The 12,482-nt window shown below is 37.9% G+C and overlaps 1 protein-coding gene across 2 annotated transcripts in view; it reads right to left on the bottom strand.

The window, feature by feature from the left end:
* The window catches only part of atrnl1b (attractin-like 1b), a 98,730-nt gene that overhangs the window by 12,780 nt on the left and 73,468 nt on the right, over nucleotides 1–12,482 (bottom strand). For both annotated transcript variants that reach the window (XM_066664159.1, XM_066664160.1), the window contains exon 27: nucleotides 10,284–10,391. In XM_066664159.1, coding sequence (XP_066520256.1) covers nucleotides 10,284–10,391 — 108 coding nt within the window. The remainder of the gene's footprint in view (nucleotides 1–10,283; nucleotides 10,392–12,482) is intronic.

The following is a 12,482-nucleotide window of genomic DNA, read 5'->3' as shown; positions in this document are numbered from 1 at the left end:
AAGAACACTCTTGAGACAATCTCATCAAGACACTTGCAGTGAACCACAAATTTCAACCATGTGAGACCTGTCTACCCAGACTATAATCACCATAATTACCTAAGCACAAATCTGTCATTGTAATTAGCTCTCTTGCTCTGAAATTCTGAACCCTTATCACATCTTGCAGATGACAGTCACACCATTAATGACATGTTTCCGGATGTATGTAACATTGACCTCAGCAGTATAATATTAATAAAAAATGTCAAAATGGAATAGTATTACAATGAAGAGGCAGCAGACTGCACTGTTACTTCAGTGTGATAGGATAGAATTTGATTGAACTCTAGGAAAGAATTCACACTGACATCCTTTAAAATAATTTAACTGCAGTCCTGTAAAAATGACGTAATAACACCCTCACTGTCCAAAGAAAAGTATGTATCTCCAAAAAAAAAAAAAAAAAGGAATTTTATATGAGAAGGAAAAACACCTTTACTTTCAGTGGAATTCAATATAGAAAGATTTTATTATTGACCCATTCGTGATAACATTTTCACACAATGTGAAGATAGCTGCTGTGATGTAGTAAACGAATTATCAATATCCATGTTTCTCTTTGGAAAGTGACAACATATAAAGGATGAACCAAGATACACCGATCTGCCAAAACACTTCTACATTCATTGTCTATTTGATCAGCTTAATTTACAACATAGATACGCTGTGTATTCATCAATTACAGCCTGTAGCCCTCCTGTTGCATTCTTTTTTAGCCCCCTTTAACCCTGATCTTCATTGGTCAGAAGCCTCAATGAACCTACAAATAGAAGAGCATTATCTGGGTGGTGGAATATTCTCAGGACTCCAGCGACACGGAGTGTGGAGGCGGTGTGTTTGTGTGTTACACTGATACAAGTGGATCAGACACTTAAAACACATGGCATTTTCACACACCTCTCTGTGCCTCCTGGAATGAGGATCATACACCAGCCAAAAAAAAATTTAGCCAACCGTGTTCTGTGTCCAGTGATGAAGCACTAGAGGATGAATAACACAACCTGTGCAGCAACAGATACTAGATATATTAGCTACTGTCTTTGATTTTACATCTATAAGATAGGCCTACGATGATGGTCTAAATACAGTGGCCACTGAGTGTGCAGTGTTTAAAAACTCCAGCAACACTCCTGTATCTGATCCACTCGTACCAGCCTAACACACACTAACACAGTACCACCACGTTTGTCACTGCAACTCTGAGATTGATCTGTTACCTTAATAATATCGGCTCCGTTTACAGACATGCTTAAAAGGAGGCTAAAAGTATCAAAGCAACAGTCTGGAATTGTAGAACTGACTTTTGATGCTGGGACTGTGGTGACATGCACTGCAAAGAATTCTCCCTCCAAAACCCACCAAGTTCATATAGTCACCCCTCATTAATTGTCCAAAAGTACAAATTTGTAAGGATATTTCAGACATAGTGAAGTAAGTTATGCTACATTCACTCATTGGCCATCAGACGTTGCACTGGCATGTGACTGGATTGTTATGGAATATTCACATTTTGTTTCTTTGGGTCTGAGATCCCAGTGAAATACATCCCAGATTTCTTATTAAAATGTTTTTATTACAAGATGATGTTGGGTCACTTAAAACTAGGCTGTTTTAACTTGGAAATTGTTTTTTTCTCCTCTGAATGACGTTTCAGAATTGACTCTAGGTTACAGTAAGAAGCTTCACCGAGGCAAAAAAGCGGACCAGCCAAGCCAGACGTAACAGAGTGGATTTCAACGTAGTGGTCATATGACACCTAATAAACATGTGTGTGAAAGCTAGTGAAAAATTGGACACAGAAGATGACGGATTTAGAGCAATATCGCATCAGCAAGTGCGCAAATGGAAACACCTTGAAGCACAGTTTTTTCTCATTTGCTCTCTCTCTCTCTCTCTCTCTCTCTCTCCCTCTTGCTCCCTCAGACACACATACACTCTCACACTTTGTAAGTGTATTTATTGTGTTAGATGGCCCAAGCATAGAGGGGCTTGTGAAAGGTCAAATTAAGCCTGTGCTGACAGTGACGTCCATCAGGCCCAGCGGACAGAGGCTGTTATCAGAGCAATATCTGTCTCTTTGAGAGGAAAAGAGGCCACTTGTGCTGCACTTAAAAGTTCAAAGCCATTGTTTCGGAGTGATGGGGGGTGGCAGGGGGCGTCTGGCTTTCCTTTCAACCTCTCCACTGCTGCGTGTACAGAATTTCTCTTTTTCTATTTTCCTCTGTGAACTCTCATTCGCTCTTTATTGCAGCATGTAGCATTTGCTGAAAGACGTGATTTCCCTGACAAAAACCCTCAGTCACTCAGTTGTCGCCCCTGGATATTCTTCCCTGTCCTGAAATTCCTGGGCAAGCCATGCAGAGAGAGCGCCCAGATGTGAAGGACACTGCACAGCCTCCACCATGGAGTAAGACTGACTGTGTGTTTACTGTAGATAATAGCCACCATGGGGTTCCGAGTTGGTGATAAAATTCTTGGTCGTGCCTTCTAGACACAAGCAGTCCAGCCTCCACCACATTTAAAAAAGAAAGAAAAAAAATCATACCTAATAATAAATTGCTCTGGCAGCTGTCTAAATGGAGGCCTGCTCTTTAGCCTGAAGCAAGTTTAGATTTTTTTCTTTTAAATGACCTGCTATAATATATTATTCCACAAAACCTACTAATCACAGTTAATTACCACAAATCTTTAAATCTACACATAGATGTCAAGTTATGGCTGCTGCCATTGTCTAAGCCCAGTAGGTATGCATAATTTAAAGATCTATTTGAATGTCAAACCCTGACTGAATCTTTCAAAAATACATTTACATTGTTCAGAGTAGGAGGGTGTCCACCTTCCAGCAGACAAAAGTACATTATAATTGAAGTGCAGAAAAGAAAAGAAACATGTTCTCTCTTCAGTGTTTTACATATTACATTCTAGGTATATGACACAACCAAGACAACATCATTCTAAGACATTAATCAAGATCATTTGTATAATGAAACCATTATGCTAATGTTATAAAGCTATATTTGAAATATTATTAAATGTTATTATCACAACGTATGGTACCTGGATTATTGAAAACATTCAAATTCAGACCAATGAATTTGAAAACTCTCTTGATTATATTTATTGACCTTTTTAGTGGGTATATATAAGCATTAAAGCAGAAATGAGGTAGTGGCGCATCTAAAGGTGTCCCAAACCTTAGTAACCTGCATTTTCAACTGATATACATCTCCCTTCCAAACAGATCATTAGAATACATCCTAGTTATGCTGGGAGCAGCAGAGCGACATAGCACCACAGCCCAGTTAGATTATATGTTGAATGGCATGTGGGCTACAAAGCAGGAGAGAGGACAGACCTACTCAGGCAGTTAGTGGCCCAGGTAGAACATCCTTAGAGGGTTTTAGATGTCAACAGATTAATCAGCTAAACTTTACATTAATTACATAAATAAGAAAGCTAAAGAGCTTTGTGATGGACTGGCACCCTATGCCATGTTTCTGTCTTGGGTTTAGTGATTCTGTGCAGGCTCCAAGCCTACAATAATCTGGGCCACAACAAAGTGGTTACACAAAAAAAATGAACCTAAAGAACAAAAGATATGCTGACGAAACACAATCAATACAGTCAACAGATGTGACTGTATACAACACTTAATGATAATAATGTTAACACATACAAGAGTAATTGTAATTTTGCCTTGTTACTTAAAATTGAATAATCTAATTACATTTAAACATTTTATAATCAATTAATTTACATTCTGTATCAACAATTTCAAGTGTTATTTTTCTCTCAGGTTTTTTCTGCATTATGTAATTTGATTAAAATAAAATAAAAAAAATACTGTGAGACAAAATATTTATCAGGTTTTCTTGTTAACAACAAGCAAACAACTCAACTCCTCATTTTCACCAAGTTATAACTTGTAAGAGAACAATATAAACATACTGATGAAGCTCTAACTTCTAAGGCTTAAGGAAAAATGACATGGAAATCAAAACTGAGAGATTTCATGTACTCCTGTATAAGTTATGTCCATTACTTATAAATGTCCAATAAATTCCATAATTTGAAATATATCAAACAACAAGAAAAGACACATAAGGATGTTGGGAAAAAGACACAGGATATTGCATAAGACTAAAGACCTTGGTTACAAAATTTGACAATACATTTTGACAACCAACACTGAGCCGAACAAGTTGGCATCAACAAAACCCTAAGAGTTAAAGCTATGAGGGGGACAAAAAAAATCTCAATTTCTGTCAAGACAGTTTCCCTAAATGAATCTCATTAGCCTGTTATGGCTTAGAGGCCATGCCTCCCAAGTAGAAACTAGTTAATGGAGTCATGAAATTGGATCTAACAAATCCAAATAATCAGGTGAATCCGCTTTCATGCATTTGCTCATATCACTCTTGGTTTCAAATTCTATGTGAAATTTCCGCTCATTCACATTAGCCTTGCTCCATATAGATATAGTAATCCAATTGGGGACAATGCAATGACAGAACTAATGAAGAGAGATAAAGTCTGCAAGAAAGAACATCACAAGCAGGGTAAATGTATCATGTTTGATGCAAGACAAGACAGGACACTTAGACTGAATCTGAACCGATGAGAAAGCATATAAATCAGCCACTCAATTTTCTCTACTTTCTAGATGATAACAGCATTATTGCCAAGTCAAATTATAGTGGAAATTGGCCCCTTTATGACAAATATGCTTTTACTGTAAAACTAAACCCTGTGCATCAGTTTAGTGAGGGCATTAGGGAAGGGCTTTATATTTTCAGTATAAAAGTAAAAAAGAAGAATACATATGCCCCACTATTCAGATCATTTCTTTTTATTTTTCTTATACAACTAAAAAGTATAATCACACTATTTCTTAAGTCATTCATCAACAGATCCCAAATATCGCTAAGGAAATTGATCCCAGAAATTCAGATTGAAAATGAAGTTCAGTAAACATTTAGCTCTTGCACATGGGACCATTAGTTGATCAGAGAGCTTTAGCAATATTAATTCATAATTAAACCAGTAATTCAATTGATAATTGATTTTTTTAATTCAGTCAAAACCAGGTTTTTGACCACAATAACATGCTGTGGAACAGTTTTCATGCCTGAGGTGGTATCATAAGTGAAATATGCAGTCAATGCCATGGCTGAGCATTTCTGCTTTGAAACTGCAGTGCTACCAAGACCCTCTCAAAGGGGCCAATTCAAACAACTATGTGAGCAGTGATAGTGGCGAGGACTAACTACATATTTATAGACCCACAGGTACTAAATAAAGGCTAAGGTGCACAGTTACACCTATTAGGGCATGATTTTTTCCTCTACAAAATACGTTTTAAACATGTAATTCTGATCAACAGATTCATTTTAGGGGTTTAATCAATGACAAGAGGGAGACATTAAGTCAGCTCTCTAAAGTCATGTCTAAAATCATTTAAATCATTCTTGGTGTTTTGGTAAAAAAGGTAGGGAAGCGAACCTGCAAATGACAACCTCTAGAAGGCAAGCGGACCAGTAAACTGTCCTGTAGATGAGCTACCAATTTAATAAAACAGAACTTTTATTTATATATATATATATATATATATATATATATATATATATATATATACACATATACATACATATATAAGTTCTGTTCATGAGCATTTGTTTTCATGTCTAAAGTTCAGCACAAGTCTGACTCAAACCCATACGTGTGCTTTATTCATCCTCGTTTAAATCTTATTGCGTGACCTTACACTCCATTATCTACTACCACACCCAGACACCCCATTTCTGTTTCCCATTCCTTTACTCCCAGCTCCGCTACTTGTGTGCATTTATTTTATTTGCCTTATTACTCTTATTTGCTCTCCCTCTCTCCATTTCATCTGGCCGACTCATGTATCTCAACTTGAAAATACGTATCTCTGTTACTGGATATGGCTTAGATGATGTCAATAAGCTTCTACTGCTATATGCAGTAAAGGCAGAAGGGAAAATGGAAAAGCAAATAAAGTCATAAAGCAGTAGGACACATATATAGGCTGCTTTACCTCCAGCTTTTAAATGGCTGTAGCGTTTCTCATTTGCATGGCTAATAGGAGAGCCCACAGAGGAGCGAATGGAGGGATGTGTCTCTGCTTTACATAAGCACTGCGCTACAGATAAGAGTACACTAGAAAACACACACACACACTTTGATGGTCCTGGTGACAACGTCCATCCATCACACTCTGTCTGTTAGTAGCTCCATATGTTGTGTGCCAGCCATGGTGACGAAGCAACATCTGTGTCATCAGCACCAAATGCTTGCCTCTTTTTGGCTTTATGCTGCATAGCTGCTGACCTCCACACTTAAGTGGATTGCCAGAAAACTGTGCAGAGTACAGATTGCAGTACAGAGTGCAGATTACTTGATGTATAGATGCAAGATTTCAAACTGATCCAAATCTCACAGGACAGCATAGACGCTCAGATCATTTTCTACATGGACAATTGTAGCTATGACATCATCAGCAAACACAATTGTATGTTAATTTTTGCAGATCACTGAATTTTGCGATATAAACTTTGCTGGCCCAAATCATCTATCTATCTATGTGGAGTCACCACGTGACGTAGTTTTGGGAGCTAGACCATGCCCCAATTACCTCTCTACAGCTTCATTTATACCCCTTCACTCTCACTTCATCCCCGTGTCAAACAAAATCGCACCCATGAATGCAATGACCAGGAAATCAAAGGCAATATAATATTTATTATTTTTAAGTGGAGACATGAAATTCCAAAAATAGTTTCACAAGTGATCTCCTTTCAAACTATAGATTTCTGTCTCTCTTTCATTTCCTGGCATGTAGTTTATGCACCCACCTTTTCTCTTCCTGTACTTGAACTGGATGGCTACAACCTATCACATATATTTTCAATATTAGTAATTAATAAGGACGCAGTGATTTAGAATTTTTTGGGATAATCGACAATTAGCACCTTGGAGTAGCCAATACCAATACTAATAACGGACAATTGTATCTCTTTGTAATTAAAGCAAATTCACATTTAATTAAAGCAATACAATTTTTACTCTTGCACTGTGGTGGTTGAAAGTATCTTTCTGTCGTTTAACCTGATCTCTTTCTCTCTCTCTGTGTGTGTGATTTATTTATATATTTTTACTGCTATTGGTGTGTGCGTGTACTGAGTTTCACTAACATTTTAAATTAGAGAAATTTAAACACAGAGAAACTGCAGAAACTGTAAAAAAAAAAAAAAATAATAATAATAATAATAATAATAATAATATATATATATAAAATTAAAAAAACACCCACAAGGCAGACATTGTATTTACAGGTGTCAGTGCAAATGTGCAAGCACAAAATAGGCTCCAAATTATCAGTTGTAATATCGGCTAAAATTTGAACTGATAAAAATAACTTAAAAAAATCCACATATCAGCAAATAGTACATCAGCCGCCGATATATCGTGAATCACTAGTAATTACCTTAAAGAAAAACAGAAAATTACAGTTAATTATGAAATAAAATTTTTACTGTTTATCAGGGTGATGGTGATTCTGATAACACCGTTAATAAAGACAGAGACCTACAGAAGTCTCATATTAATGTATTCATTCAGCAAAGCAAATACAATTTTATATTCTCTGTTGCTTTAAAACAACAGGGAAAAGTTTTGACTAAAAGGGGATTATTTAATACATTTGACTATAAGTCAAAACTTATTAAAAAAAAAAACCCTAACTAAAAGCAATTTTCCACTCTTTGCATTTGTTTAATCTAAAAGCTAGTGTCATCTTGCCCAGGACAGCAATTAAAAACAGCTGCTAAGGAGCTAAACATTTCAACTCAGTTGAAACATAACCAATAAAGCATGACACAGCCAGTAGCATCTTATTCTGTGCTATTGTCTCAGTAATGGCTGATAATAATGGCAATGCAGAGCTTAGCATGCGGACAGGGCTGTGGATTGTCCTCTGTTTGATTAGCAGGTAACGGTAAACAGTTGAAGAGCTCCAGATGCTGTCTCATTAACCTTTATAGAGCAGAATTACACTCATTCCCCATCTTTCACCTTCAGCTGTTGCCAGATCCAAGAAAACTGGGGCCAACATCTGGATCGGCCTCCACAGCCCCAGGTACATGCTAATGTTGATTTTTCAGAAAACAACACAGGCTGCTTGAATGGTTTAACCCAAGACTCTGCAGATTCCAGCAGTGCCAGTAGGCAGGCACAGCCATCTACAGGCCATGACAGGCATAAACACAACATAAATGTAATACTAGGATGCCTCAGTTTGGTGTACACCTCATTATGTGCTCAAAGGGACCATGTGCTCTGACAATTTCCTCAAAGGACTTACAAAGTAAATCTATACATTTTACTAGTCTCACCATAAACCAGAATCTGGAGGATGACTGAAGGATGTAATGATCGTGTGAGACAAATTTCATTAAAGTAAATAACTGGAAGTAGAATCTAATACATGTTTTCAGCAGCTAATGACAACACACATTTCAGATCCCATTTTATGCCAAATGAGAATGTATTCTATATAAATTGCTACTCCTACACTACAGAACATTTAAATAGCATAATATTTTATGTTTTTGTTGTATTTCTCCTTAAAGAAAGATTGTGCAATATTACTGAGTTTGTACTGAACCAAAGAAGTGTAATATTTGGTTCAGTGTCCAGCTTCTTGTGTGGGTTGTAAAGGTTTAACTATAATTCCATTAGACACTAGAGTTTTCCCTGTTTTGTATAAAATGTGTAACCTGAAGACAACCCTTACATTTGCCAAATAATTACCTATGCAGCTTTCAATCCATTCCTGTATGCCTGGAGGGCTGTGCAGCTCCACGAGACAGAATCCCCTACTCTACTGAATCATCAAATGAAAGACTTGTCAAAAGCAATGTCTTGTGTTATAGCAGAGACTAAATTTTGCAGTGCTCAGGTCCTCTAGGACAGGAGCTGTAAAGGATTAAATAAAAGATGAGATGAACTTCATACTCTCCACAAGGGGCAACTGATTAGCAAGCCGCCAACAAAGTAGCAAATCCATAGTGGACAGTGGCGGTCACAGCAACAGTCCTCTGAATTCTGAATTAGTATTGAGTTTTTGTGAGTGAAGAGTTCATCAGCTATTCCGAGTGTAAGCTCTGTATCTTAAACCTTAGCGTGAAACACTATGGTTTTCAAACCTCTGAAAGCACAGACGTCAAAGTTGAAAGAACAGGCTTTGAAATGTGTTTGCTCACTGTTGGTCGCCTGAGCTGGCTCGGTTTGTCTGTGGCCACAGCTGTTTGGCCAATTTGTGCCGGTGGAAATAGAGCCTCTGAAAGGCTGACGAGAGAATGGTGGAATCTAATCTCACATGAATTTTCGAGTTGGAAACATTTCCATATATGAAGGTGACAAAGACGGAGCGTTGAAACTGGACATCTGAACGTTTCTGGCAGAGGAAATTAGCGCGCAACACGTCATCTCAGATTACTTTAAAATATACCCATGAGAGATGGGAAACCTTTTCGAGTTCCAGTCTGTCATGGTGCAGGGTATAATGAGATGGGTGTCCTGAAACAAAAGAGTTTGTGTGCCCTGAGGGGTTAAACCTGAGGTTAAAATAGCATTTAAAATAGAAAATAGCTTCTTTTTTTTTTTTCATTCCAAATGTACCAGCCTGTTTTTGGCATAATTTCATAGACCTTAAGTGACTCTTCATGCAAGACTGTGGGTTCTGATGCCAGCTTCCTAAAAGAGAGGCAGAGGCGGATGAGAGCAAGAGCTGAAGTTTGTTTAAAGAGAGCTGTGTTTAACAGCATTCAGTTGAAGGCTTGAAGAGTATGTTGTTCTCTCCTCTCTTGTTCTCTGCCGTGCCCTCAACCAGCCCATAATGCATTTTGAGTGCCACTGCACTTTCTGCTAATGGATTGAGAAGAGGCACTTCTCAAGCTGCTTGACATGTGTTTTGAACGTCTGTACCGTGCGGCAGGTAGCCCTGCTTTCACAGATGTTAATATGTGTGTGTTGGTCGCACTATATCAAGGAAAAACATTGTATAGGAAGCCTATGGCACTGAGAGATCGAGACTGGTGTTTATTCATAACAATGTGTATTGTGTAAAGTTTCACAATATGCATGGGGCTAGATATAGTGTGGATGACATCACTTATGAAGGAAATAAAAGTGGGTTCAGGACACAAAATGCTTACCTCAAACCCTCCTTGCAACAGGTCCATCTGGTCACCTCCCACATCCAGTGACATGGCAACCGAAGCAAAGGGACGGCTCGCCATTTGCTGTCTTTCCCTCATCAATTGCTGGATAAAACAGAATATGAGAGAGAGAGAGAGAGAGAGAGAGAGAGACATATTATTCATTTATATAAGCTAAGAACTCAGATGTTCTTAGTCAGATTTGTTTTTGTTTTAGCGTCCTTGCTTTATTTTCCCAAAAAGAAAAACCTATAAAGAAAGACTCATAAACCAACGTGAATATAGGAGAGTACAAATTGACACTACAGCAGTCATCCTAAAGAGCTGTTTCAGTTTCAGACAGAATGGAATATTCAAAGCAGCACCTCATGGTATGAGGCAATGAGCAGAAGAGAAAGCGGCAAAAGCGAGACAGAGAGAAATATATAATCACTAGTAAAGAAAGGGACAGGTTACTGATAGTAAACTGCCATTTTTTTTATTTTTGAAGCGCAGACAAAAACAGATGGCTGAATAATTCATTTGTTCCAAATAAAAAAATGTTTACAGGTTCTGGCTCAACGAATGTCTGTAGAGACTGGAACCAAATTTCCCTTGTCATAACATGCATGACAAGCAATCATTCTGCCATTGATTTAGTGGGCATCAGTATTCCAGTGTTGAGGTTTAATTAATGATGCATTTGGCTTAATTTCTCCATTTGACAGACTTGCTAACACTACACTGGCATAGGATTCGCCGCTCTAACTAAATACGACACGTCACATAAAACAGAAATAAATTTTGTACTTTATACCACTCTTTCAAGTCTTAAATCAAAATGTCTGTGCTTGAAGAAGCAAAAAGAAGTGCTGGTATACCAGAGACTAATATCTAACACCAATAACATGGATCATTTGCCTTGAGGACATAAATGTCCTCAGAGGTAAGTAAGCGTTGGCACGTGTGCGCATCCATATATTTACAATAGCATTCACAGCAAAATATGATACGTACAGGACAGCGCTAGTATCATTTGCTGTAATGTTCACAACAGTATAGACAACCCTATAATAATAATCACTATAATTCTGAGCATTAAATTTTCTGGACAGAATGCACTGGTCACTAGTCCTACAGAGATAAAATACAAACATTTTGTCTAGGGGCTTTATAAAATGTGGCATAGTATCAAAATATATATTAACTTGGTATTAGAGCATACTGCAATGCAGATTTTAAGACCTTCACCGAACAGCTGAAAGGTCCTCAAAATAGCCTTGGACAAGGACCAGAAGATAAGGACAGTGAAGGCAAAGTCAGAAAGCTGCTTTTTTTTCCAAAAGATAAATTACTTAAGAGACATCTGAAGGTTTCCTCCACCAAGCTTTTCTCCTTTTGGCATGACAGAGCTGCAGGTGATGTTTCCATCGTCTGCGGTTAATCGATAAGTGTAAAACAGCAAAGTACAGCATCATTGCTACTTGCAGCCAATCGATATTTAAACGCAGGCTGATTTGAGTGCCAAGGACATGGCTGATTGCTATTGGATTTGTGATGAGGAGGAGTATGCTGCATTAAGAGCTAATTGTTTCACAGATTAGCAACCAAAGCAAACTGTTTTGCTTCAGACACTCCCCAGGTTCCCCCTCTTTGTAAACACACATACACATATCACGCCACACACAACTGAGCTAAGTGCTGCAGACAAACAGCAGAGACGAAAGTCATGAATTCCACGGGCCGTTTCATCTCTGTGCAAAAAAAAAAAAAAAAAAAAAGCAATCATGCCCATTTTGCCCGTATGGAGCACAGCAGACAAAGGGAAGTCAATAGTAAAGCCTCGTGCTGGCTGCTTAATAAGAAATTAAATACCGGCTGTTGGGGAGCATTTAGCTGCATAGGGGCCCTGTTGTTTTTTTTTTTTTTTTCCCCCCTTCATCATTTCTACAAAGAAGGACCACAATGAAATATTACAGCTCAATGATGTGCAAAAAGCACTTGATTGTTTGTAACAGCAATTTGCTTGGAGACAAATACGTTTAATGACCTAGTCCTTGTTGTGAAGTATGGAGGATGGCAACCAGAAATCAATGCAAGCTCAATGCAGTTTATCAGGTGTGCCTGAATGTATCAATAGTCAAGGCATTAACACGCAACACTGTCTGTCATACAACAGCACATCTTAAATTGACAGCTGTAGTGATCAAGTTAAAC

The sequence above is a fragment of the Hoplias malabaricus genome, chromosome 3, assembly GCF_029633855.1.
Source record: "Hoplias malabaricus isolate fHopMal1 chromosome 3, fHopMal1.hap1, whole genome shotgun sequence".
In the NCBI taxonomy this organism is placed as follows: domain Eukaryota; kingdom Metazoa; phylum Chordata; class Actinopteri; order Characiformes; family Erythrinidae; genus Hoplias; species Hoplias malabaricus.
The sequence above is the reverse complement of the archived record's forward strand: the minus strand, read 5'-3'. Positions and strand labels throughout refer to the sequence as shown.